Below are 24,924 nucleotides of genomic sequence, written 5' to 3'. Positions count from 1 at the left end.
TTAGTGAGTTTGAAAAAACCCCCGACATGAGTGAGGTGTTTACAATGTGGAGTATGTCTGGTTCTATAGTGTGAAACACACTCTTTAAAAAATTGTGAATGATTTGAGATGATTAACTGTGTCGATTAAAATTTTATTATCAACAGTACTGAACTCTGACATTTTAACTAAGGAATTTTATGAGGTGATGAAGAGGGTGCAGACTCATTGTTGGATATAGATGTACTAATCGCTTGTCTGATATTCTGGATTTTAGTGTTAAAAAAATAACGCAAACTCATTACATCTCTCAGTTGATACTAATTCAGATGCCATTGGTGTGGGTGAGTTTGTGAGTTGGACTTTGGACCACGGTGAAGATGATTTTGCTGTTGTTAATGTTATTGTTGATGATGGTAGAGAAATAGGGTTGTCGTGTTTTGCACATTGTCGCATTGTATTCACGTAGCTTTATAGATTTCTTTGTGAATATGAAGACTTGTTTTACGCTATCTGTGTTCTGCCTTGCGACACTCCCTCTTTTGGATTTGAACAACAGAAGCATTTCTCCATGGTGCTTTCTGTTTGCAAGACATAGCCTTCATTTTAACTGGCGCAATCTCATCCATAACACTGACAATTTTTGTATTAAAACTATTCAGCAGATCATCAACAGAGTTGGATCGTTCACATGGTGTAATGCACATTTTACTCATGAAAAGTGTAGCTGTGCAGTCCTTTATAATCGTTTTCTTGACACAAACTCTTCTGTCTCTGATGACTGGTGAGGCCCACAAATCAAAGAACACACAGTAATGATCTGACAACGTGACGTATATAGACCCGTGACTCTTCATGAATCTATATTTGTATATTTAAAAGTAAACATATAATACTTATATTATATGAATGAGGTTTTATTTTGTATTTAGGGGAAGATTTTGAAAACCATATCTGTGATAAAGATGAAAAATGTTCTTTTTAGACCGTTCCCAAAGTAATTAAAATTTAGAAAATATCAAAAAGTTCCAAAATAGAACCTTCCTCCTCAGGGAGGCGTGCTCGTTCCGGAAGTGTTGCAGAAACCAGTCGAGTGAAGTTCAAAGCAAATCAAAGTAATTATTTACAATACTGGATCCAGGAGAACTAATACATAAGAAACGCAAAGTGCCCTTTCCACGCAAAGTTCTGACCTCTCCCCCCATCTGACTCCAGTTTTATAGCTGATATGACGTATACCCTGCTGGCAAGGCGTTTCTGACTGATTAACATATATTAATATGCATAATAAGACATGTTAGTACTCATGTTTCTCCATGCAGGTTTCCCATGCACCTGTGACCCCAAAACACTCATCATGCCCTTCTGACAAGTACCTTTCTTTCCCACACTCCTTTTCTGCCACCAAAATTTAGAGGAGTCACTAATGGACTTAAGGTCACTGAGATGCCCTAAAGTTCAACTCCCCCTTTTTGCTAACACTTGTAATTTATATGAGCTTGGTATGGCCTAAGTGCAGATCTGTTCAATGTTAGAGGTCTAAGAATTTAGAAAGGTGCTAATACTGAGTCAACATGCCAGTTAGTGTGCAGATTCTAAACTGTTTAAATGCATGGTTAAATAGTGGTTAATCATTCATATGAGTACATATAAGATACAAGATTTCACACAATTATAAATGCTTAATTTTAACTAATCATTTAAGGATATTTGTCCACTAACACAAAGTAATAAAATTATTTTTCACAACAGTGAGGACACGACTCCAACTTCATATGTCTTGTATTGATTGTAGATGATGATACTGCAGTTGCTCCAACTGCATCTGTTGCTTTAGCCAAAGCCAAATCAGAAGTTAGCATTTACAAACTCATGGTCCAAAATCTGAAGAAGATTGAAGCTTTGACCAGAAGAAAGGTACTTTCTTAGAACTCTACTTTGTGAGGGTGAGTGGACCTACTGATTGGCCATGAGTCCTGTTCATTTACCATTAATTTATGTCATTTTAAGTTTTTGACCAAATGTACATCCTTGTATAAATTCTAGGTGGATTTAGGCCATAGATTCACATTTGGGTCAAACCAACACAGAACTTCTATGGGGCAGTCGTGGGCATGAGGTTAGAGAAGTGAGCTTGAGATCAGTTCAATTCCCAGGAGTGCCAAGGAAAGATTTATCCATGGCTGAGCATTGCCCTTGAGCAGGGCACCTAGCCCCCAAACTGCCAAGGTGATCACAGCTTTCTGCTCTGGTTGTGTGTTTACTGTCCCTATTGTTTGTGAAGAGTTGCTCACAAGTGTATGTTCAATACCACGGATGGGTTAAATGGAGAGAAATAATTTTCTTAAGGAGATCAATTCTTCTTTTTCTTAGTCAGTCAGACCAGCACAGTGATTATAGTGTTAATGATGTGCACTCTACATATATATATATATGTACATACACACACAAAATCAATATATAGTTAATGTGCCAAGAATGATTGATGTTTTTAAATATTACATGCCTATAATAAAACTACAGGTTTTCTTTTATTGCTGTTTTTACTTTATGATTAACTGAGACATTATTTAACCATTTAATAACACTTCAGATTGTTTTAAGTAGTTATTATTTACATGAAACATTTATTAGGTTTTATTGAATACTTAATAACATCAACTACTGTCAATAAATAATTAGTTAAGACATTACTTAATCATTCATTGATGTCTATTATTGTATTAAAAGTTGTTAATTAAGGTAACCTTAGTGTAAAGTTAATCATTATTATAAAGTTTGCACACAGGAAAGTGTAATATTACTTGAGGGAGTCTACTATAGACCTAGAAGCAATATGAAAATGGGCCAAATCATGTTAATTCAACCTGCTCTGAACTTTTATGTTGTAATAAATGCTTTTCACACGTGTTAACTAAAGGAATTAAGTAGAATATTTACAAATGTCTATTTCTAAACTGTATTTTACACACTACTCTTAGAAGAAATCTGCATGGATATTAAAGTAAGAATACTTTCTGATGAAGTCGCTGGTAGCTAGCGAAATAAAATGGCAATTTAGAGCATCGCCAAGCTATTCTTAAGTAACTATCAATGGTGAGTGCATTATAAATCATCACTGCTTGCCATTTCTGTCTTACCTGGTGTAATGATTGATTGATTGATTCCTTTATTAATCCCACAGCAGGGACATTCACAATGATACAGAAGTAAAGGGACAGCAATAATAAGATAATATGCTGTTTATAATATAATACGTTTGCAAGTAGCATTTCCATTAAAGCAAAGCTTAGAACACCCCAACCTCTAAAGTTTTATATAAACAATGAACAGTTGGTTGGGAGTGTCTCCACTGCACGCTTATCTTGCTGCAGTGATAAGCAGGCTTGGCCTTCATGGCAATTAGAATATAGTCGGTTTTGATGTGTGCTGAGGTCCTGATAGCCCAGGTCCATGGCTCCTGCGCTCTGAGAAACAAATTTCTCCACCAACGTTGATCTTTAACCTTCCAAGGGTATACAGTCCAGCCACAGAAATAAGGATGAATGGTGATGATATGGCAAACGGCCAGAACTGTCTCTTCCCCCAGCTCCAGGAGAAGAGTCCCGGCTGTGCTCCAGAGCATTGGAAAGCCCCTGCAGGACCTCCTCGGAGTTGGTCGGCTGTCTCCTCACCTGCAACAAGGTCTAACATGAGAGTTTGTCAACTCCACACTGTACCCATGTCCCTCATCCGTTTGTTGGATGATCTCCTCAGGCTCCTCTGGGTCAGACTGGATGGGCGTTGTGCTGGGCTGTGTGTGGTGCTGCAGAACCCCAGACCGTGGCTGTGGTTTAATGTAGTTGTTCCAATGAAATAAGGAAATAACTGCCCTGACATTTAACGTCCTCTTTCTCTGTGATTTACTGATAATTTTGATGCTACTAAAAGCTATGTCTGCTGAATATCGTGTGACTGATTAAAGTGAAACAATCTCATCTCATTTTGTTTAACGACTGAAGACAAAGTTCAAACTCTTTTGGAAAAGACTGGAGTCAAATAATCTTTAACTGTGGCACAGTAGAACACAATAGTGACCGAGGAGGAAAATAATGATCTATAGCAATTAATTCTGAAGCCACGACTTGAAAATAATAAACAAAATTCCTTGAACAATCAGTGGCATCTGGTATCACAGTTCAATCACACGTCTCCAAATCCCCAACAATTACACAACTCAGCTTTAAGGATAATTTTACATTGAATGTGACCCAATCACATTAATCCCTCACTCAGTTCTACCTTCTGTTCTGGGTGAACGCAGTGATGTTTTTGGAGACTACTCTGTACAGTAAAACTCTTCCCACACTCTGAACAGTGATACGGTTTCTCTCCTGTGTGAATGCGCTGGTGTGTTTGAAGACTACCCTGTTCAGTAAAACTCTTCCCACACTCTGAACAGTGATACGGTTTCTCTCCTGTGTGAATGCGCTGGTGTTTTTGGAGATTACTCTGTACAGTAAAACTCTTCCCACACTCTGAACAGTGATACGGTTTTTCTCCTGTGTGAATGCACTGATGTGTTTGGAGACTACTCTGTACAGTAAAACTCTTCCCACACTCTGAACAGTGATACGGTTTCTCTCCTGTGTGAATGCGCTGGTGTGTTTGAAGATGACTCTGTTGAGTAAAACTCATCCCACACTCTGAACAGTGATACGGTTTCTCTCCTGTGTGAATGCGCTGGTGTGTTTGGAGATTACTCTGTACAGTAAAACTCTTCCCACACTCTGAACAGTGATACGGTTTCTCTCCTGTGTGAATGCGCTGGTGTTTTTGGAGATTACTCTGTACAGTAAAACTCTTCCCACACTCTGAACAGTGATACGGTTTTTCTCCTGTGTGAATGCACTGATGTGTTTGGAGACTACTCTGTACAGTAAAACTCTTCCCACACTCTGAACAGTGATACGGTTTCTCTCCTGTGTGAATGCGCTGGTGTGTTTGAAGATGACTCTGTTGAGTAAAACTCATCCCACACTCTGAACAGTGATACGGTTTCTCTCCTGTGTGAATGCGCTGGTGTGTTTGGAGATTACTCTGTACAGTAAAACTCTTCCCACACTCTGAACAGTGATACGGTTTCTCTCCTGTGTGAATGCGCTGGTGTTTTTGGAGACTACTCTGTACAGTAAAACTCTTCCCACACTCTGAACAGTGATACGGTTTCTCTCCTGTGTGAATGCGCTGGTGTGTTTGGAGATTACTCTGTACAGTAAAACTCTTCCCACACTCTGAACAGTGATACGGTTTCTCTCCTGTGTGAATGCGCTGGTGTGTTTGGAGATTACTCTGTACAGTAAAACTCTTCCCACACTCTGAACAGTGATACGGTTTCTCTCCTGTGTGAATGCGCTGGTGTTTTTGGAGACTACTCTGTACAGTAAAACTCTTCCCACACTCTGAACAGTGATACGGTTTCTCTCCTGTGTGAATGCGCTGGTGTTTTTGGAGACTACTCTGTACAGTAAAACTCATCCCACACTCTGAACAGTGATACGGTTTCTCTCCTGTGTGAATGCGCTGGTGTGTTTGGAGATTACTCTGTACAGTAAAACTCTTCCCACACTCTGAACAGTGATACGGTTTCTCTCCTGTGTGAATGCGCTGGTGTTTTTGGAGACTACTCTGTACAGTAAAACTCTTCCCACACTCTGAACAGTGATACGGTTTCTCTCCTGTGTGAAGGCGCTGGTGTGTTTGGAGACTACTCTGTTGAGTAAAACTCTTCCCACACTCTGAACAGTGATACGGTTTCTCTCCCGTGTGAATGCGCTGGTGTGTTTGGAGATTACTCTGTACAGTAAAACTCTTCCCACACTCTGAACAGTGATACGGTTTCTCTCCTGTGTGAATGCGCTGGTGTGTATGGAGATGACTCTGTGCAGTAAAACTCTTTCCACACTCTGCACAATCATGAGTTTTCCTCTTGTGTTTACTCATCTGAGTTTTTCTGTCAGATGTGTGGGGAGTAATCAAGCATGTTTCCTGAGAACTGGAGCTTTTGCCCTCCATATCCACACATTTAATCCCTCCTGATCTCAATATTGTGTAGTATTCCACTTGGAAATTTTTCTTGACGCACTTGTGGAAGAATTGTGGAACTGTTTTGGACAACAGGAGCCAGAGAATATATCCAAAGAGATGTTCCTCTGTCCTGAAAGAGAAAGAAGAACCAAAAATAAATTAGTTAAATTCACTCTCCCCTGGCGACCAATATTCTCCTGAATGTGTAGTCAGTTCCACCTTCAGTACTGTAACTGAAACATCAAAAATAAGCCAGTGTTGCCTAATGGTGCAGGAATATAGCAACATACCTATCTGTTTTCATACTTTTCAGCGTTCTGAATGTTGGCTGGTTCTATTCCCATGACCAGAAGGAATATTGTGGGTGGAGGAGAGATGATAAAATTCACATTATTTAGAGGATGCTCCTTGTGTAAACAGTTCTGTTTGTTTTGCTCTGGTGGCAACCAGAGGAGGATGGATTTTGCTTTTTGACTTTCTTTTTTCCCCAAGGTTTCTTACTTCTGCTCTGACCAAACATTTCCTGTCACTTTTGTTTAAGCAGCACCCACTTGGTGCTAATACCCAGAATTCTGTGCAGCTTATTTGTGCAAACACCAATTCATTCTGCTCTGCAATAGAAAACTAATGATCCAGAGAGAAAGAAAGAGACAGAAATAGAGTTTTAATGTTAGATAAAATATTAAACAGCATGATTTTAAAAGCATCTACTCTTGCTGATCTTTTTCTTCAGTAAAACATGGTATAAACAGTGTGTAACAGACTCTCTCTGGTCTTTATCTTCTGTAAAATGATCAAAAGCACAGAGAACTTTCTTCCTGACAACCTTGTTGATGAAGATGATGCCACACCAGAGAAAGAGAGCAGGCATACCTCTAAAATGATGGGGAGAAACAAAAACATGGACAAGAAAGAAATTCCAGAATTGGAAAATACAATCTCATTTACAAATAAGTATTCAGCGAGCAGCTTCTTGTCTGTTGTGAAGGAAAGGTGGTGATCTAAATGACTAATACGTTGTCTTAATTATTAAATATGGAATTACATAAATTAAAAGAATAATGATGTATAAAGTAAAATATTATAATTAATAATGATGAAATTGTGAAGCTGGTTCTCTCTGAGACAGTTGGTCTGTGTGCTCTGTGAGGCCTGAGAAAGCTTAACAGTGACACTGAAAGATCCTATTGTAGTTCATTAGAATTCTGGTAAACATCACATACACTTTTATGTGAACAAAGGCTCTTACAAAAACTTCGTCAAATTATCAAAACACCTGCCGGACCCAAAGGCAGGGGTCTGAGACAGTGATAGCTTTAAACTTTTATTATCAATTTACTTTATTAGCACACAGGGCAACTGTGAGAAAGGACCAGCTCAAGGCCTGAGACCTGAAGCCTGAGGTTGTTATTTGGTAAAACTTGTTTGGAAAATAATTAAAGCATTGTCTATACAGCAACCTAAAAATTCATGTAGTTTAGGAATAATAATGAAGGGTTGTGATGTATTTGGGAGGACAGGGAGAAGCTAGATAGGAGGATGTGAAAAAACAGAAACATAATGAATGGGGAGAAAAAGGAGTATGGGAAAGAGTAAAATGGTCTTGAGTATACATAAGAATCTTTTCTAAGAAGCACACAAACGTTCTTTTAAATCTAATAGTAAACAATGTCTGAAGAGTTAACCTGTTTTATGAATGATTTTTGGTATCTCTTTTCAGACTTACCGGGTTGATGTGATTTTACTTTAACCTGTTTAAATAAAGTAATGAACCTGTTCTCTTTTAAATCTGAAGCTTGTGTCTGTGAAATTTTTTAGTTATTGATTTTTCTATAGAAATAGTGATTTTTAATAAGGCATATACAAAGCTAAGTCAGGCTTAAAAGGAGAAAGCTTAGGGTGTAAAACCAATTGTTTCTTTGAAAAACAGTATTTGAATGTTAATTGGATTTAGGAAATCATGACACTGCCCATTTCATATTTCAAAGCCATTTCAATGTATTTTCTATTTATTGATTTTATTTACTGTTTGTATACGTTGCAATTGCTGTATGTTTACACTGTTACAAGGCTGTATGAAAAGCACACTTACTAATACTACATTGTCAGATATATTGTCATTGTGGTGGTACCCTCAATTGTACATATTTGTACATTTAATTAGGGAACATGATTATATAATAATTGTAGATTTTAAAATGTGTTTTTTTCATACACCCTGTTTCACCTCCAGGACTTTTATTATGTTTTTTTGTTATGACACTTGAACAAAACTGGACTTTTAAACACCTTTAGTAACCAATAATGTACCTTTTTCTTTTTCCTGAGAGTGTAAGTTATTTAATAAAGCAGTAATTTCACCATGAACCTGATTCTACTCTTTTCTGAGGGAAGGGGTGGGGGTATAGTGTGTGTGTGTGTGTGTGTGTGTGCTGGGGGGGGGGGGGTGTATACAAATAAACTATTTCAACCTATAATGACCAAGATCTTGGCAGAGCCGTGGTTAGATTATCGCGGTTTAGTCATGGCTTGTCGGACTAGGGCCGAGTCATTTGAACCGCTCCTCAGCCACAACACTCGGCCGAGTCTGTGCCGAGAGTTTCCCAGAATCGGGTCGGAACTATCGGTCCACTCTACGGCCGTACATCACGACCGAGACAATGCCGACTCCACGTGCATCGGCCCGAATGTGTGTAAAAGTCTCTCTCTCTGATGTTTATCTTCAGTAAAACACGGTATAAACGGTGTGTAAAGGTCGTACACAGTAAAAACATTTACCTTCAGTAAAAACAGGTCCTGATTTCTCTCCAACACAGCTCTCGTACAGAACGGACGCGTCTGATCACGGAGCAGCGAACACTTGAGCAGAGCTGAGCGTTATTAAAACGAATCCGACCAACGGACTTCTTTCCTCTCTGCAAAATGACCGTGATTCTGATTGGACGATGCAGGGACCGGCCTCACACCCGCCCCCTGAGATACGATTGGCTGCAATTTAAGAACAGCTGGTCTCTGATTGGACAGTCCCAACAGACTCAGTCCAATAGGACTTTCCACTGGAGAACACGCATAGTAAGAGGTAAGAAATGAGAGTCTTTATTGTTAGTTTACGTGAGTTATTATGTGTGAGTATAACGAAAACTCGTTTACAGCCTTCCCAAGCAGCAGAGCTTACACATTTACATTGACGGCAGAATAGGCAGCAATATAATACATAAATCTTTGAGGTAGATATTTACAATATTAGTTTTACATAAACTGTAGGATGGGTAGTGATTTCCAGATTCAAGGTTACAGCATATGTTCTGTTACAGTTCTCACCAACAGTTGAGAGGTTGTGTTACTGTGTAAATAAGGAGCAGTTTGTATGTCCATCAGAAAGTGCTAGAAGTAGAATACACATTAATAACAGTTATGAGTAATAAATATTGCTGCTTTGAAGTGTCGTTGCACTTACTGTGAAGTAGACACTACAGAACAGACAGAGCATAGAGTTGTTCTCTGTATGTGAGTGAGTGTTCACTGACTGCAAATGTACAGAATGAACACATTCAAAGTGTAAGTGTCACAAATGATCACTTCCACAGAAAAAGGCAGTCAAGCACAGGTTTAATAATCCAAATACGTAGTCATAAACAATCCAGGTCAATAACAAATAAACATTTCAAAGATCAAGTCAGACTATCCAAAAAACACAATCCCAAACTCATAAAACAAAAACTAAAGCAGAATGTCAAAACCATGAGAAAAAAACACAAGATATAGATGTCGCTCAGAATTGTAGGACTTCGCAAAGAACCTACTGCACCATGTGCTTTATATATATACACACACACAATATGACCGCCAAACAGGAACCTGAGTAACACTAGCCAAGTATCCTGGAGAGAGTGACCTCTGCTGGTGTGGAGGGAAACTACCTGCTGCAGACCTGAAAGTAAGGTCCTAGTTTATGGGGGTGATGTGGTCAGGAAGGATGGGGGAGTCAGTAGGGTTAGGACACTAGGTTAGGGGTTTGTTTATGTGAACACAGAGGGACTTCACACTCTCCACACGGCTTCTCCAAATATGTGGAGGTGGGGGTGGTCTAGCTGCTTTGTTCTCCTGAAGTCCATGATGATCTCCTTTGTCTTAGAGGTGTTAAGTGCCAGGACCTAGCCATTCCACCTCATTCCTGCAGGCTCCTTCATCACCATCTGAAATGAGGCCCACTATTGTTGTGTCCTCTGAGAAGTTTATGTTGTTTAGAGGTGAATGGGATCTACAATGTGCACTGCACAGAGAACAAAGAGTGATTGGAGGTGTGGGTGACAGAGTAAATGCTGTGCATGCTGAAAGATCAACAGTGTTTCAGTAGGAGATTAAACATGGAGTGTTTCTACACACAGCTCAGATGCCACTTAATGGAGTTTGAAGTGTTTTTGAGGACTCAACTGAACACATGCAGAAACACTGGGTTAAAAGTTCTCTTTGTGGTTCACTGCTGAGAAGTCATCCTCATGTAGAATTTACAGTAAATAACTGGCAAAAAGAGGGCAATAATCTACTGTAAATCATACTGTTTATGACTGTAAATCAAATTACAGTACCCACTGTACACAAGTAAATACTGTTACAAACTTGTAAATACTTGGATACAAACTTATTTTTTTCCCTGTAGATCAATTGCAAAGTATTTATTGTATTTTTTTACAGTAATTATTCATTATACTGTAATCCATTTTACAGTAATTTGGTGTATAATTTAAATATACAGTAGTTTACTAGCAATAAAATTTGCCAATAAAATTCTATATCTACCATAAAAATGTTTAAAATTACACTGATTTCGAAATCGTTCATAAAACAAGACGGTTACAAAATCAGACATTTATTTATATAAACATGTCCAGATGGAGGGGTGCACCAATTTTTTAGAACTTTTTGTAAGTCCGTATCTAAGTAATTCTGCAATGTAACAAATGGTTTGAAATGCTCCATGTGGTCTGAAGTGTTTTTATTTAAAAGTGTCTATACTTTCTTTCCAAGCATCTACACATTAACATATCTGTATAGATAGTAAGTAAAATAGCTATGATTTGCAGACATTCCTATCACCACCACTGCAAAGAAATCCATTGAGTTTGTCTACAGTAAACCAGAATAAAAAAAATACTACAGAAACATAAAAAAAAATGTATCAGTATTACAATGAGGAAAACACATTCACAAACACTATCATGACTAACTAAGCACATGTCAAAATAAGAACAATCCTCCTACCAACGTGTGTTTTTGGACCGTGGGAGGAAACCGGAGCACCCGGAGGAAACCCACGCAGACACAGGGAGAACACACCAAACTCATAATGAGAACAATCCATGAATTGAAAAAAAGTCCACAAGGAAAGTAGATGGAGACTTAAAGATGTGTGAGGCATAACAGGATTCTATTACAACAATTAGGCACATTGTTTGAAAAGGTTTGCTGGCAATACAGAACATATGACGTATCATTTAGTAACTTAACTACACTGACAATAACAACACCTAAACTTGTGATGTGTGTTCTATTCTGAATAAAATATTAGATGTTGGCACCTCCACATCATTGCATTCAGTTTTTTGCTAGTACAGACCACGCCCGTAGAGGCTGAAACGGGGAGGTGAACTCAGAAGTCTTTTGGGGAAGAGTTCAGAGTGGTTTATGAAGGACGAGCGAGCTGATGTCGTAAAGCAGTCGAGTCAAGATCCGTCTCCTGAACTAAATGAGGCGAGTTTGTCTGACCCGGAAAGGATGTGAATTTGCAGGGTATATATAGGGCTGAGAGGAGGAGTTTGGGCGTGGTCCTACTCCCAAAATTATGTTATTAGCATAACTTCACTTTGCTAGTATGGACCACACCCGTAGAGGCTGAAACGGGGAGGCGAACTCAGAAGTCTTTTGGGGAAGAGTTCAGAGTGGTTTATGAATGCGTATGAAGCCGGACTCCCAAAAATTTACAGGAATGCTGGTCATTAAGTGCTACAGAATGGATAGGTTCAGGTCAAGGGTTTGATTGGTGTCCTGATTGTGTTTAGGTGAAATGAAGGGGTTAGTGAGTCTTTGAATGAACTACCTTTAATAAACTGGTGTATGACTGAGTGTCATGTGAGACGGTAGAGAAATAGCATAAGTAAGTTGAATGTCCTTTATTGATCATGATAACGGAAATTCTAGTGTGACTGGTAATTCGAGTATTCAGATGCCGCAGCGGTAAAGGGGTGATGATTGCGAAAAACTGATATAGATTCAGAGTTGGTCTTAGGATGGACAAGATCATCGTATTGGCAGAAATCAAATTGATCTACTAATAATAGAATTTTAACGTATCACCAGCTAAATGTCATTAAGCTACGGTGTAACAATAATAGTAACATTTATCTGGGCCACCATGCACTGGACAGAGTGTTGCTAAGTCCAATTTCTACTTCTGTGTAATTGATGGTGATTGGGTAATAGTGAGGGGTCTGAGGTTGGCAATAATGGGTGGAAAGTGGATTAGTAGCAGCCTTGAAGTCAAGTACTACAGAGGGGCAGTGTTAATAAAGTGAGATATTCTTTGTTGGCAGGTGTGCCCTGGTGGTGCCTTTCCAATGGCATAGAGTGAATCGAGAACAGAATAGTGATCTAGAGGGATGACAGATGAGGCCAGTTAAGAAGCCCAAAAAGGTCAGCACCGCAGGAAAGGCGAGATAGAAAGAAGGCATTTTGTCACATGGGAGAAAACTCTGAAAGAGGAAAATCCAAAATGTGTCGAGGAGCTCAAGAAAGGTGGCAATGTAGAAAGTTGACTACAAGATAACTAAGATGCCTAGAGGGTTTTGAAATAATAGGTGCCCTAGGTGGCGTCAAGTGCCGGTCCAAGGTAAGAGAGGGAGCATAAGCTGGAACTTAGGGGCTAGATAGCAGCATGGTTGTGAAGACAGGAGGACAGGTTGAAGGTCCACAGAGCCTGGAGGAATCAGTGCGAACCTTACCATAGGAGGCAGGGTGAGGTGCTGTTGCTAGCGAGAGATGATTAGAAGAGTAAGGTCCTCACTGGCACCAGCTGGAAAGTTAGAAGCTGAGAGCGACAAGGCTGCATGTGAGAGGGTGAATTGAATTTGAGGTGGCATCAAGGGCCTGAGTGCTGCGTAGGGGGGCTGGTCCAAGGCCACGCCTGAGAAGAGAGCATAAGCTGGAAATTAGGGGCTTGGAGTGGCATGGAGCGAAGAGGAGAGGTCAGGTTGAAAGCCTGCAGCTGCTGGAAGAATTAGAACAAACAGTACCATAAGAGGAAGTGCGAGGTGCAGTCGCTAGGAGAAGCTTAGCTGCAAGCAGAAGCAGAAGGTAAGATCCAGCAGGAGAGAGTGCAAGCCGTACAGTGGACGCAGGGCGCCGTTTGTTTGTGAGGGGAAGGCATAGGGATGAGCGTCCACAGCAGTTTCTGAGGAGAGAGTGCAAGCTGAGAAGTTGGAGGTGGGTGGTGCGGCCGCAAAGCTATGGGGTTGGGACGAAGGTCTGTGGCATGAGAGAGGAGGGCTGTAAAGGAAGAGGCAGGATGCAGCAAAACCACGAGGGGAAGGGGATTATGATGAAGGTCCACATCAGGAGAGAAGGTGTGCTGTAAAGGAAGAGGCGGGGTGCGGGACAGATGCAAAGCAGAGGATTAGGACATGGCCTGTAACGGCACCTGGGAAGACGATGAGCTGGAAAGTCAGAGACTTGGAGTAGTGCAGCAGTAAGAAGTGGGGGATGAAGGTCCACCGAAGCACCTGAAAACAGAGCAGGAGCTAGAAGCTCTAGAGTGTGAGCAGCAAGGCAGCACAGAGGAGGGTCTGGTACGATAGTCCACAGCAGCATCTGAAAAGAGAGTATAAACTGGAAGCCGGAGGTTGGGAGAAGCACATCAGCAAAGCAGTCAGGATGAGGGTCTGCAGCAGCACCTAAATAGAAAAAGGAGAATTGTAATGTTAGAGGCGGGGTATGGCGTTGGCGCAAATTAAAGAGGTTGGGATGAGCATCCATGAAGTATGCAATCTGCTGATGTAGAGCCTGGGAGAATGAGACGATTGGATGGGAGCGAATCTAGGGTGAGGAAGCTGTGCAACAAGGAAACTGCATAGAATGCCCAGAATGCCAGGTAGGAGGCAGGCCCGCAACAGCAACCTATAGAGGGGGTGCGAGCTGGAAAGTATGAGGCATAGAGCAGCAGGGGAAGAGGGTGGAAAGAAAATGAATCAGCAATGAGGAAGCCATGCAGTGAGAAGAACGCATCGAGTGCCCAGAGCGCTGGACAGGAGACAGGCCCGCCGCAGCACCTATAGAGGGGTGTGGGCTAGAAGGTCTGAGGCATACAGCTGCGGCTGCAATGGGGGACGAAGTGGGAAGATGAAGGGAGGGGTGGGATGATGCGTAGAGTAGACCTACGAAGAGTAGACCGCGTCAAGTGGTCAGAGAGCTGGACATGAGACAGGCCCGCCGCAGCACCTATAGAGGGATGCGAGCTAGAAGGTCTGAGGCATGCAGCTGCGGCTGCAACGGGGGAAGAGGTGGGATGATGAAGGGAGGGGAGGGATGATGCGTAGAGACAGATGTAGAGAAAGAAAACGGGGAGGGGTGGGATGATGCGTAGAGACATGTAGAGAAAGAAAAAGGGGAGGGGTGGGATGATGCGTAGAGACAGATGTAGAGAAAGAAAAAGGGGGAGGGTTGGGATGATGCGTAGAGACAGATGTAGAGAAAAAAAAAGGGGAGGGGTGGGATGATGCGTAGAGACAGATGTAGAGAAAGAAAAAGGGGGGGGTGGGATGATAAAGGGAGGGGTGGGATGATGCGTAGAGACAGATGTAGAGGAAGAAAAGGGGGGAGGGGTGGGATGGTGTGTAGAGAGGATAAGAGAGAACGAAACGAACTGGGAGGGCTGTGTCTAAATGGGTGCGATGCTTAAAGATGCTGCCTGTTTTTTTTGTTTTTTTGTTGTTTTTTTTTTCCCCCAACATTTCAGATAGGACCAGCTTGGCAAGCAGTGTAGGTAAACTACTGCATAGGAGATGTGCATAAATCATGCAGATTCTAAGCCATTATCCAATTCAGCTCAAAACAGCCCTCTAAGGCACCGACCTGTGAGACAGTGAAGACTATAAGACATTGAGGCTAATGTCTCCAGCTTAGACACGACCAGAAAGAGTAACGGGAAGACGAAGGATACTCCAGCAGGGGGCGTCGAGTCGGAGATAGAAGGTTGTGACGTCATCGCGTTGCTGCGCAGGGGATCCTTACACCGGCGGATGGGTTTCTCTCTCTTTAGCTGAGTGAGCGACACCATTGTTTCGGAGCACGTTGCTGGAATGCCAAGGCTGTTCTGCCGGAGAGGAGGAAATGGGAGTCTCAAGGCGCTGTAGAGCTCGTAGCTGTGGAGCCGCAGCTGTGGGGACGGTAGATTCGCGTTCCCCAAAACACGAGGCAGTCCCGTAGCAACGTAGCTGGAGATGAAGATAAGGGGAGGCTCGAAGCCTTGCGCCAGCTTCGGAGGGAGAAGCGGGGGTTACTCGGAAGGCCGAATGCAGCGGGAGCAGAAGCAGGAGAACAGAGCACCGATCCGGAGCGGGGCATAGAGCAGCCCAGAGCAGAGCATAGAACAGTTGAAGCGGTTGCGGGCGTGACAACGACCGTACGTTACTTCAGATACCGGCCAGTCCCATAGCTGTTTAGCCGGAGCGAGTTTAAAACAGGAGGCTCAGTGGGCTTGATAAAGGCTGAACACGGCTCCGAATATGGGGATCAGCAGGAATGACTCAGCTCGGAGGAGCGAGCTGACGTCGTAAAGCAGTCGAGTCAAGATCCGTCTCCTGAACTAAATGAGGCGAGTTTGTCTGACCCGGAAATGATGTGAATTTGCAGGGTATATATAGGGCTGAGAGGAGGAGTTTGGGCGTGGTCCTACTCCCAAAAGTATGTTATTAGCATAACTTCACTTATTCACAATTTGTGTAGTGTCCCAACTTTTTTGGAATCCGGTTTGTACTTGAGTGGACTGATAGCTTAACACCCAAATAAACTGCTTAACAATACACTAAGTAACTCTGGTATAAAGTCTACATTTATCAAACAACCAAGGTACTGGAGTATTACAGTAACCACCTACTAACACACCAGCAATGATCTCTGATGTCTTTACAACCCCAAAGAACAGGCTAACCCCCACTCCCACCCCACCAAAAAAAAAAAAAAAAAAAAAATAGTTTACTCACCGCAAGTGGTGAGTGACAGGATGAAAACCAGAAGGTATTTACAGCTGGAGGAATAACTGAAAAAAGTCAGAAGGGACCCATGTACTTAATGAAATTAAACTCACTCTCAAATGTTGGAAATATAGAATTAGTTTCTTCAAATGAGTCAACTCGCCATCACTAGGTCAGAAACATAGGCAAGAGGTGATCTGGTTGTTCACTAACAATAACCATGACCCCTTACATTCTCCAAAACACCACCAGGCATATGGATAGTGGAGAGGCCTCCGAACTTCGAAAGGAATGAAAACAGATGAGATTGTTGCTCTATTCCTGGTCCATAGGTGGAAAACATAGACTTGTTTTGCTGTTTCTATTACTACAGGTGGAGCTGACTCTAAATTAGTGAAACTGCATGAAAGTAAACACAGATGGAAAACACTACAAAATTAACAACTTGACTTTCTTTACAAACAGTAAATAAACACTAGACAAGTTCAATAAAAGAGAGTCAAGGACATTCATCGAGGGGCTCCTTGAGTTGATGTCAGCCAGTCTGCTGAAAACACCTGAACGTTGTATGTATCAATTTTTTTGTGAGCTTTCATTAGAGTCCTTGAGTTAGTTAGTTAGCTTTTAGTTTACAACTGTATTTCATACAATTTGGGCTTTGTCCTCTGAACTTTAGGATACATGTGGTTGTTTGTGTTTGGCATCAGTTACGACTGATGATATTTATGCATAATATTTTTCAGTGTTTAAAAAAAAATCCTATTGTAAGTAGAGGTCTATGTGAGACTGACTTTTAATCCTGATTTACACGACTGACTACACTGATTAATGTTGGAGATTACTGCACACAGCGCTGCTTCTCACAATGAGAAAATAATAATATTAATAATAATCAATGATAGTTCTAAATTCCCAAAGTCGAGTCTGAGTCATTTGAAGGCATGTCTCGAGTTGAGTCTGAATTCACTGTTTGAGCGTCGTAGATGCGACTCGAGTCCTAGTCTCAGACTGTGTCCCAATCTCTGGCTTCAAAACAGAGAGTTGTAGTGCTGTCTAACTCTGAATGTGTCACAGCTGGTCAATCAGCTTCTTCAGGTTAATATTCACACCTGCATCTCTGCTTCCTGTTTTCAGTCACCATGTCACTGAGACACATTTATACATGTTCAGACACTTCATTGGACAGCATAGTGAATATGTTTCTGTTGTAATCCCCTTGTTATAATCTAATCATTGGTTACCTGATCATTAGCACAGAAAAGAATAGGACTTACGTGTCATTATAGAATCACTCCTTTGATTCCTCTCCGACAGGTCTGTGGAATAAAGTATGAAAATTATATTAGTGAGAGTTATGTAGAAACGTATGAATTACACCATTACACCTGATAACTATTACTGATAAACACTGTGAATTAGAGAAAATATTCACTCTCCTCATGCTACTTTCACAATGCTATGCTCAGGTGGATCATTGAGGTAATAAGATAAATTAATTTATCCTTTAAAACAAGACAATTAAAAAAAAATATATATATATATATTTATATATAATTTTAGCTAGAGGTTATGGGTTCGATTCCCACTCTGGGTGACTGTCTGTGAGGAGTGTGGTGTGTTCTCCCTGTGTCTGTGTGGGTTTCCTGTGGGTGCTCCGATTTCCTCCCACAGTCCAATAACACACGTTGGTAGGTGGTTTGGTGACTCAAAAATGTCCATAGGGGTGAGTGTGTGAGTGAATGTGTGTGTCTGTGTGTCCCTGTGAAGGACTGGTGCAATTTTAATTAAATCATGAATCTTTATCTGATATCAGCCCTGATCTCCTCACCAACAGAGAGCTCCACACTCTGGAGAAAAACACGTTTAGACCAGAGAAATCTCTTGTTTAGTTTCACCAGCAGGTAGCTCTCGTAAATTCCTTCATCGTCAGCTCTAACCTTCTTCAACACCAGAGAACAGTCCCCTTTCAGCAGATGATCTTCAGGAACATCCACACGGCCTTTATACTCCTCGCTCGGATACAGCTCACCTCCCCTGTCTCAGAAAATGTGCACCACTCCACAGGACTTTGACTGAAAGATCATTTGTTGGATATGTTTCTTCAATCAAAGGAAGAACAGCTGAGGAGCCCACCTTCACAGACATGTAGATTCCTAGTTGTGCAGGGCCTGGGAAATAAATAAAATATTAAACTTAATTAAAAAATTTGGGAATTGCTTAATTACTAGAATAATTACTGTGGAGTTGCAAATGGGTGCAACTCTGTTGGTGGATGGTAGATGGAGGGTGTTGCTGCAATATCCTATATGCAGTGTGAATTTAGTTAATGAAAACTATGAAGAAAGGTCATAATTAAAAACTGTTTTTCACAATGAAAATAGGACGAGAACTACATTTTAAAAGGTTGTAAAAGACAAATATGAAGAAATGTGTTATGTGTTTCATCATTAAATAAAAATAACGATAATGTGAAACACTGATAAATGCCCTATAATTTCTAGTTTGAAAATCATAAAAAAATCATCCTGTGAAGGACTGGCGCCCCCTTCAGGGTGTGTAAAATAGAAAAAAGCTAAAGGTGTGTGGAGCAGTCCACATGAATGCAGCATTTATAGGTAAACAGATGTTATGATGTAGAGTATAATTATTAATATTATTAGTATTAGTAGTAGTATTAAAAATATAAAATATATCAATCATATATAGGCAAGGCAAGGCAAATTTATTTATAGAGCACTTTTCATACAGAAGCAATTCAAAGTGCTTTACAGAAAAAGAAACAATTCAATTAAAACCCAGAATAAAATCATAAATGTCCAATAAGATAGTTACATAGAAAGAGTAAAACGATTAAAACAATAAAAGAAAAGAAACAAAATGCCGTTACAGAAAAGTGCAGAATATTTTAAACTGAGCTGTAAACCTGCTCAAAGAGGAATGTTTTCAGTCTTGATTTAAAAGTGTCTAAAGTCTGGGCTCTTCTAATATTCTCAGACAGCTGGTTCCATTTAAATGCGGCATAGGAGCTAAACGCTGCATCTCCATGTTTTGACCTGAGGCAGGATTAACTCTAGTTCCTAAAGATCTGAGAGCTCTGCTTTTAAAATCTATTCTGTAACAGACTGGTATCCAGTGTAATGATTTGAGGATGAGGGTGATGTGATCTATTCTTTTGCTCCGAGTGAGGACTCTGGCAGCTGCATTTAGAATCAGCTGAAGCTGTTTAATGGTCTTTTGTGGAAGTCCACCTAAGAGACCATTACAGTAATCAATCCTGCTAGAAATAAAGGCATGGATAAGTTTCTCCAGGTCTGGTTTAGTCAGAAAATCTCTAATCTTACTGATGTTCTTAAGACAGTAAAATGCTGATCTAGTAACTGCTTTAATATGAGACTAAAACTGAGATCTGAGTTCATTAATACACCAAGGTTGCGAGCCAGTTCTTTAGATTTGAGGGCCCTCGAGTCCAGATACGTAGCCAATCTTTGTCTCTCAGTGCTGTTCCCAAATAGTATAATCTCAGTTTTATCTTTATTCAGCTGCAGAAAATTGTGTCCCATCCAGTTTGGGAAGTGTTCAAGGCACTTGCTTAATGAGTCAACTGGGCCAGAGTCGTTTGGGGACAGGGCCGTGTAAATCTGAGTATCATCTACATAGCTGTGATAGGACAGCCCATAGTCCTGTAGAATCAGGCCAAGAGGAAGCATATATAAATTAAATAAACTGGACCAAGAATAGAGCCCTGGGGGACACCACAGGTCACTGGCATGTTCTCTGAAATATTATTTTCTATTTCTAAAAAGTAGTTCCTGCCTTCCAGGTAAGAAACGAACCACTTCAGGACTGTTGCTGAGAGTCCAACCCAGTTTGCAAGTCTATTATAGTCAATGGTATCACAGGCAGCACTAAGGTCAAGACGTAATAGAAGAGATACCTTTCCAGCCTGTGTATTTAAGCGGATGTCATTAATTACCTTGATTAGAGCAGTCTCAGTGCTGTGATTAGACCACAACCCGGACTGGAATTTGTCTAGGCTACTGTTAATGGACAAGAAACTAGTGATTTGCCTGAAAACTATTTTCTCAATGATTTTGCCAAGGAACGGTAAATTAAAATTGGCTTGTAGTTACTTATCAGAGATGATTAATTTTTTTTCTTTTTTAGAAGAGGCTTTACAACTGCAGTTTTTAATGAGTTCGGAAAACCCCCTGACATGAGTGAGGTGTTTACAATGTGGAGTATGTCTGGTGCTATAGTGTGAAACACACTCTTTAAAAAATTGGCTGGTAGTGTGTCAAGACTACAAGTGGACGATTTGAGATGATTAACTGTGTCGATTAAAATTTTATTATCAGCAGTACTGAACTCTGACATTTTAACTAAGGAGTTTTATGAGGTGATGGAGAGGGTAGAGACTCATTGTTGGATATAGATGTACTAATCGCTTGTCTGATATTCTGGATTTTAGTGTTAAAACGTAGAGCATAATTAGTAATATTATTACTATTAGTATTAAAAATATAAAATATATCAATCATATATAGACCAGTGACTCTTCATAAATCTATATTTGTATATTTAAAAGGAAACATATAATACTTATATTATATGAATGAGGTTTTATTTTGTATTTAGGGGAAGATTTTGAAAACCATATCTGTGAGGACACGACTCCAACTTCATATGTCTTGTATTGATTGTAGATGATGATACTGCAGTGGCTCCAACTGCGTCTGTTGCTTTAGCCAAAGCCAAATCAGAAGTTAGCATGTACAAACTCATGGTCCAAAATCTGGAGAAGGTTGAAGCTTTGACCAGAAGAAAGATACTTTCTTAGAACTCTACTTTGTGAGGGTGAGTGGACCTACTGATTGGCCATGAGTCCTGTTCATTTACCATTAATTTATGTCATTTTAAGTTTTTGACCAAAATGTACATCCTTGTATAAATTCTAGGTGGATTTAGGCCATAGATTCACATTTGGGTCAAACCAACACAGAACTTCTAGTGGGGCAGCCATGGGCATGGGGTTAGAGAAGTGAGCTTGAGGCCAGTTCAATTCCCAGGAGCGCCAAGGAAAGATTTATCCATATGGCTGAGCATTGCCCTTGAGCAGGGCACCTAGCCCCCAAACTGCCAAGGTGGTCACAGCTTTCTGCTCTGGTTGTGTGTGTTTACTGCCCCTAGTGTTTGTGAAGAGTTGCTCACAAGTGTGTGTTCAATACCGGGGATGGGTTAAATGGAGAGAAATAATTTCCCTAAGGAGATCAATTCTTCTTTTTCTTAGTCAGTCTGACCAGCACAGTGATTATAGTGTTAATGATGTGCACTCTACATATATATATATATATATATATATATATATATGTATATATATATACACACAAAATCAATATATAGTTAATGTACCATAAATGATTGATGTAAATAATTTTAAAGATTATGTGCCTATAAGTAAAACTACAGGTTTTCTTTTATTTCTGTCATTAGTTCATGATTAAGTGGGACATTACTTAACCATTTAATAACACTTCAGATTGTTTTAGTTATTATTTACATGAAACATTTATAAGCTTTTAATACTTAATAACATTAACTACTGTCAATAAATAATTAGTTAAGACATTACTTAATCATTTATTGATGTCTATTACTGTATTAAAAGTTGTTAATGAAGGTAACCTTATTGTAAATTTAATCATTATTATAAAGTTTGCACACAGGAAAGTGTAATATTACTTGAGGGAGTCTACTATAGACCTCGAAGCAATATGAAAATGTTTATTCAACCTGCTCTGAACTTTTATGTTATAATAAATGCTTTTCACAAGTGTTAACTGAAGGAATTAAGTAGATTATTTATAAATGGCTATTTCTAAACTGTATTTTACACACTACTCTTAGAAGAAATCTGCATGGATATTAAAGTAAGAATACTTTCTGATGAAGTCGCTAGTAGCTAGCGAAATAAAATAGCAATTTAGAGCATCGCCAAGCTATTCTTAAGTAGCTATCAATCGTGAGTGCATTATAAATCATCACTGCTTGCCATTTCTGTCTTACCTGGTGTAATAATTGATTGATTGATTCCTTTATTAATCCCACAGCAGGGACATTCACAATGATACAGAAGTAAAGGGACAGCAATAATAAGATAATATGCTAAGCTTAAACATTGAGTTCTAATAACTGAGGTGGTGTTTGCAAGTAGCATTTCCATTAAAACAAATCTTAAAACACCCCGACCTCTAAAACTGAGAAGACACTTACTACAGCAGTTGTATATAAACAATGAACAGTTGGTCGGGAGTGTCTCCACTGCACAGTTATCTTGCTGCAGTGATAAGCAGGCTTGGCCTTCATGGCAATCAGAATATAGTCTGTTTTGATGTTTGCTGAGCTCCTGATAGCCCAGCTCCATGGCTCTTGCTCTCTGTGAAACAAATTGCTCCACCAACGCTGATCTTTAACCTTCCAAGGGTATACAGTCCAGCCACAGAAATAAGGATGAATGGTGATATGGCATACAGCCTGAAACGTCTCCTCCCCCAGCTCCAGGAGAAGCTGCTCTGAGTCCCGGCTGTGCTCCAGAGCATTGCAAAGCCCCTGCAGGACCTCCTCCGAGTTGGTCGGCTGTCTCCTCACCTGCAAAAAGGTCTAACATGAGAGTTTGTCAACTCCACACTGTACACATGTCCCTCATCGATTTGCTGGATGATCTCCTCAGGCTCCTCTGGGGCAGTGTGCTGGGCTGTGTGTGGTGCTGTCGATCCCCGGACCGTGTCTGTGGTTTAGTGTAGTTGTTCCAATGAAATAAGGAGGGAACTGCCCCGACATTTAACCTCTTCTTTCTGTGATTTACTGATAATTTTGTTGCTACTAAAAGCTATGTCTGCTGCGTATCGTGTGACTGGTTAAAGTGAAACAATCTCATCTCATTTTAACGACTCGAGACAAAGTTCAAACTCTTTTAGAAAAGAGTGGAAGCTCAATACAAAGTCAAATAATCTTTCACTGGGGCACAGTAGAACACAATAGTGACCGAGGAGGAAAATAATGATCTGTAACAATTAATTCTGAAGCCACAACTTGAAAATAATAAACAAAATTCCATGAACAATCAGTGGCATCTTTTATCACAGTTCAATCACACGTCTCCCAAATCCTCAAGAATTACACAATTCAGCTTTAAGGACAGTCTTACATTGAATGTGACCCAATCACATTAATCCCTCACTCAGTGCTACCGCTTCTGTTCTGAGTGAACGCAGTAATGTTTTCGGACCGGACTCTGACGAGTAAAACACTTCCCACACTCTGAACAGTGATACGGTTTCTCTCCTGTGTGAATGCGCTGGTGTTTTTGGAGATGACTCTGTTGAGTAAAACTCTTCCCACACTCTGAACAGTGATACGGTTTCTCTCCTGTGTGAATGCGCTGGTGTTTTTGGAGATTACTCTGTTGAGTAAAACTCTTCCCACACTCTGAACAGTGATACGGTTTCTCTCCTGTGTGAATGCGCTGGTGAGTTTGGAGATGACGCTGTCGAGTATAACACTTCCCACACTCTGAACAGTGATACGGTTTCTCTCCTGTGTGAATGCGCTGATGTGTTTGGAGATTACTCTGTTCAGTAAAGCTCTTCCCACACTCTGAACAGTGATACGGTTTCTCTCCTGTGTGAATGCACTGGTGTTTTTGGAGATCACTCCGTTCATTAAAGCTCTTCCCACATTCTGAACAGTGATATGGTTTCTCTCCTGTGTGAATGCGCTGGTGTTTTTGGAGACTACTCTGTACAGTAAAACTCTTCCCACACTCTGAACAGTAATAAGGTTTCTCTCCTGTGTGAATGCGCTGGTGGTTTTGGAGACTACTCTGTACAGTAAAACTCATCCCACACTCTGAACAGTGATACGGTTTCTGTCCTGTGTGAATGCGCTGGTGTGCTATGAGACTACTCTGTTGAGTAAAACTCTTCCCACACTCTGAACAGTGATACGGTTTCTCTCCTGTGTGAATGCGCTGATGTGTTTGGAGACTACTCTGTACAGTAAAACTCTTCCCACACTGTGAACAGTGATACGGTTTCTCTCCTGTGTGAATGCGCTGGTGTTTTTGGAGACTACCCTTTCGAACAAAACTCATCCCACACTCTGCACAATCATGAGTTTTCCTCTTGTGTTTACTCGTCTGAGTTTTTCTGTCAGATGTGTGGGGAGTAATCAAGCACGTTTCCTGAGAACTGGAGCTTCTGCCCTCCGTATCCACACATTTAATCCCTCCTGATCTCAATATTGTGTTGTATTCCACTTGGAAATTTTTCTTGACGGACTTGTGGAAGAATTGTGGAACTGTTTTGGACAACAGGAGCCAGAGAAAATATCCAAAGAGATGTTCTTCTGTCCTGAAAGACAAAGAAGAACCAAAGATAAATTAGTTAAATTCACTCTCCTCTGGCAACCAATATTCTCCTGAATGTGTAGTCAGTTTCACCTTCAGTACTGTAACTGAAACAGCAAAAATAGGCCAGTGTTGCCAAATGGTGCAGGAATATAGCAACATCCCTATCTGTTTTCATACTTTTCAACGTTCTGAATGTTGGCTGGTTCTGTTCCCATGACCAGAAAGAAT

The 24,924-nt window shown here is 40.5% G+C and overlaps 1 protein-coding gene across 1 annotated transcript; it reads right to left on the bottom strand.

The window, feature by feature from the left end:
* Positions 1-3,189: 3,189 nt before the first annotated feature.
* On the bottom strand, positions 3,190-24,542 carry LOC136694608 (zinc finger protein 850-like). Its single transcript, XM_066668307.1, has 2 exons — positions 23,537-24,542; positions 3,190-5,944 (listed from the first exon to the last, which is right to left on the bottom strand). Exons 1-2 carry the CDS (start codon positions 24,436-24,438, stop codon positions 4,234-4,236), a joined length of 2,613 nt encoding a protein of 870 aa, XP_066524404.1. The 5' UTR covers positions 24,439-24,542; the 3' UTR covers positions 3,190-4,233.
* Between the last annotated feature and the right edge of the window lie 382 nt (positions 24,543-24,924).

The sequence above is a fragment of the Hoplias malabaricus genome, chromosome 4 (genome assembly GCF_029633855.1).
Source record: "Hoplias malabaricus isolate fHopMal1 chromosome 4, fHopMal1.hap1, whole genome shotgun sequence".
NCBI lineage: Eukaryota > Metazoa > Chordata > Actinopteri > Characiformes > Erythrinidae > Hoplias > Hoplias malabaricus.
This window is presented reverse-complemented; position numbering and strand designations above follow the sequence as displayed.

What these genes read in the sequence shown, in the direction of transcription:
- LOC136694608 (XM_066668307.1), bottom strand. Translation starts at nt 24,438, where the DNA reads ATGAGTTTTGTTCGAAAGGGTAGTCTCCAAAAACACCAGCGCATTCAC. An exon ending in GTTCACTCAGAACAGAAGCG is followed by an intron (nt 5,945 to 23,536) that starts GTAGCACTGAGT and finishes TAAACACAAGAG; the next exon opens with GAAAACTCATGATTGTGCAG.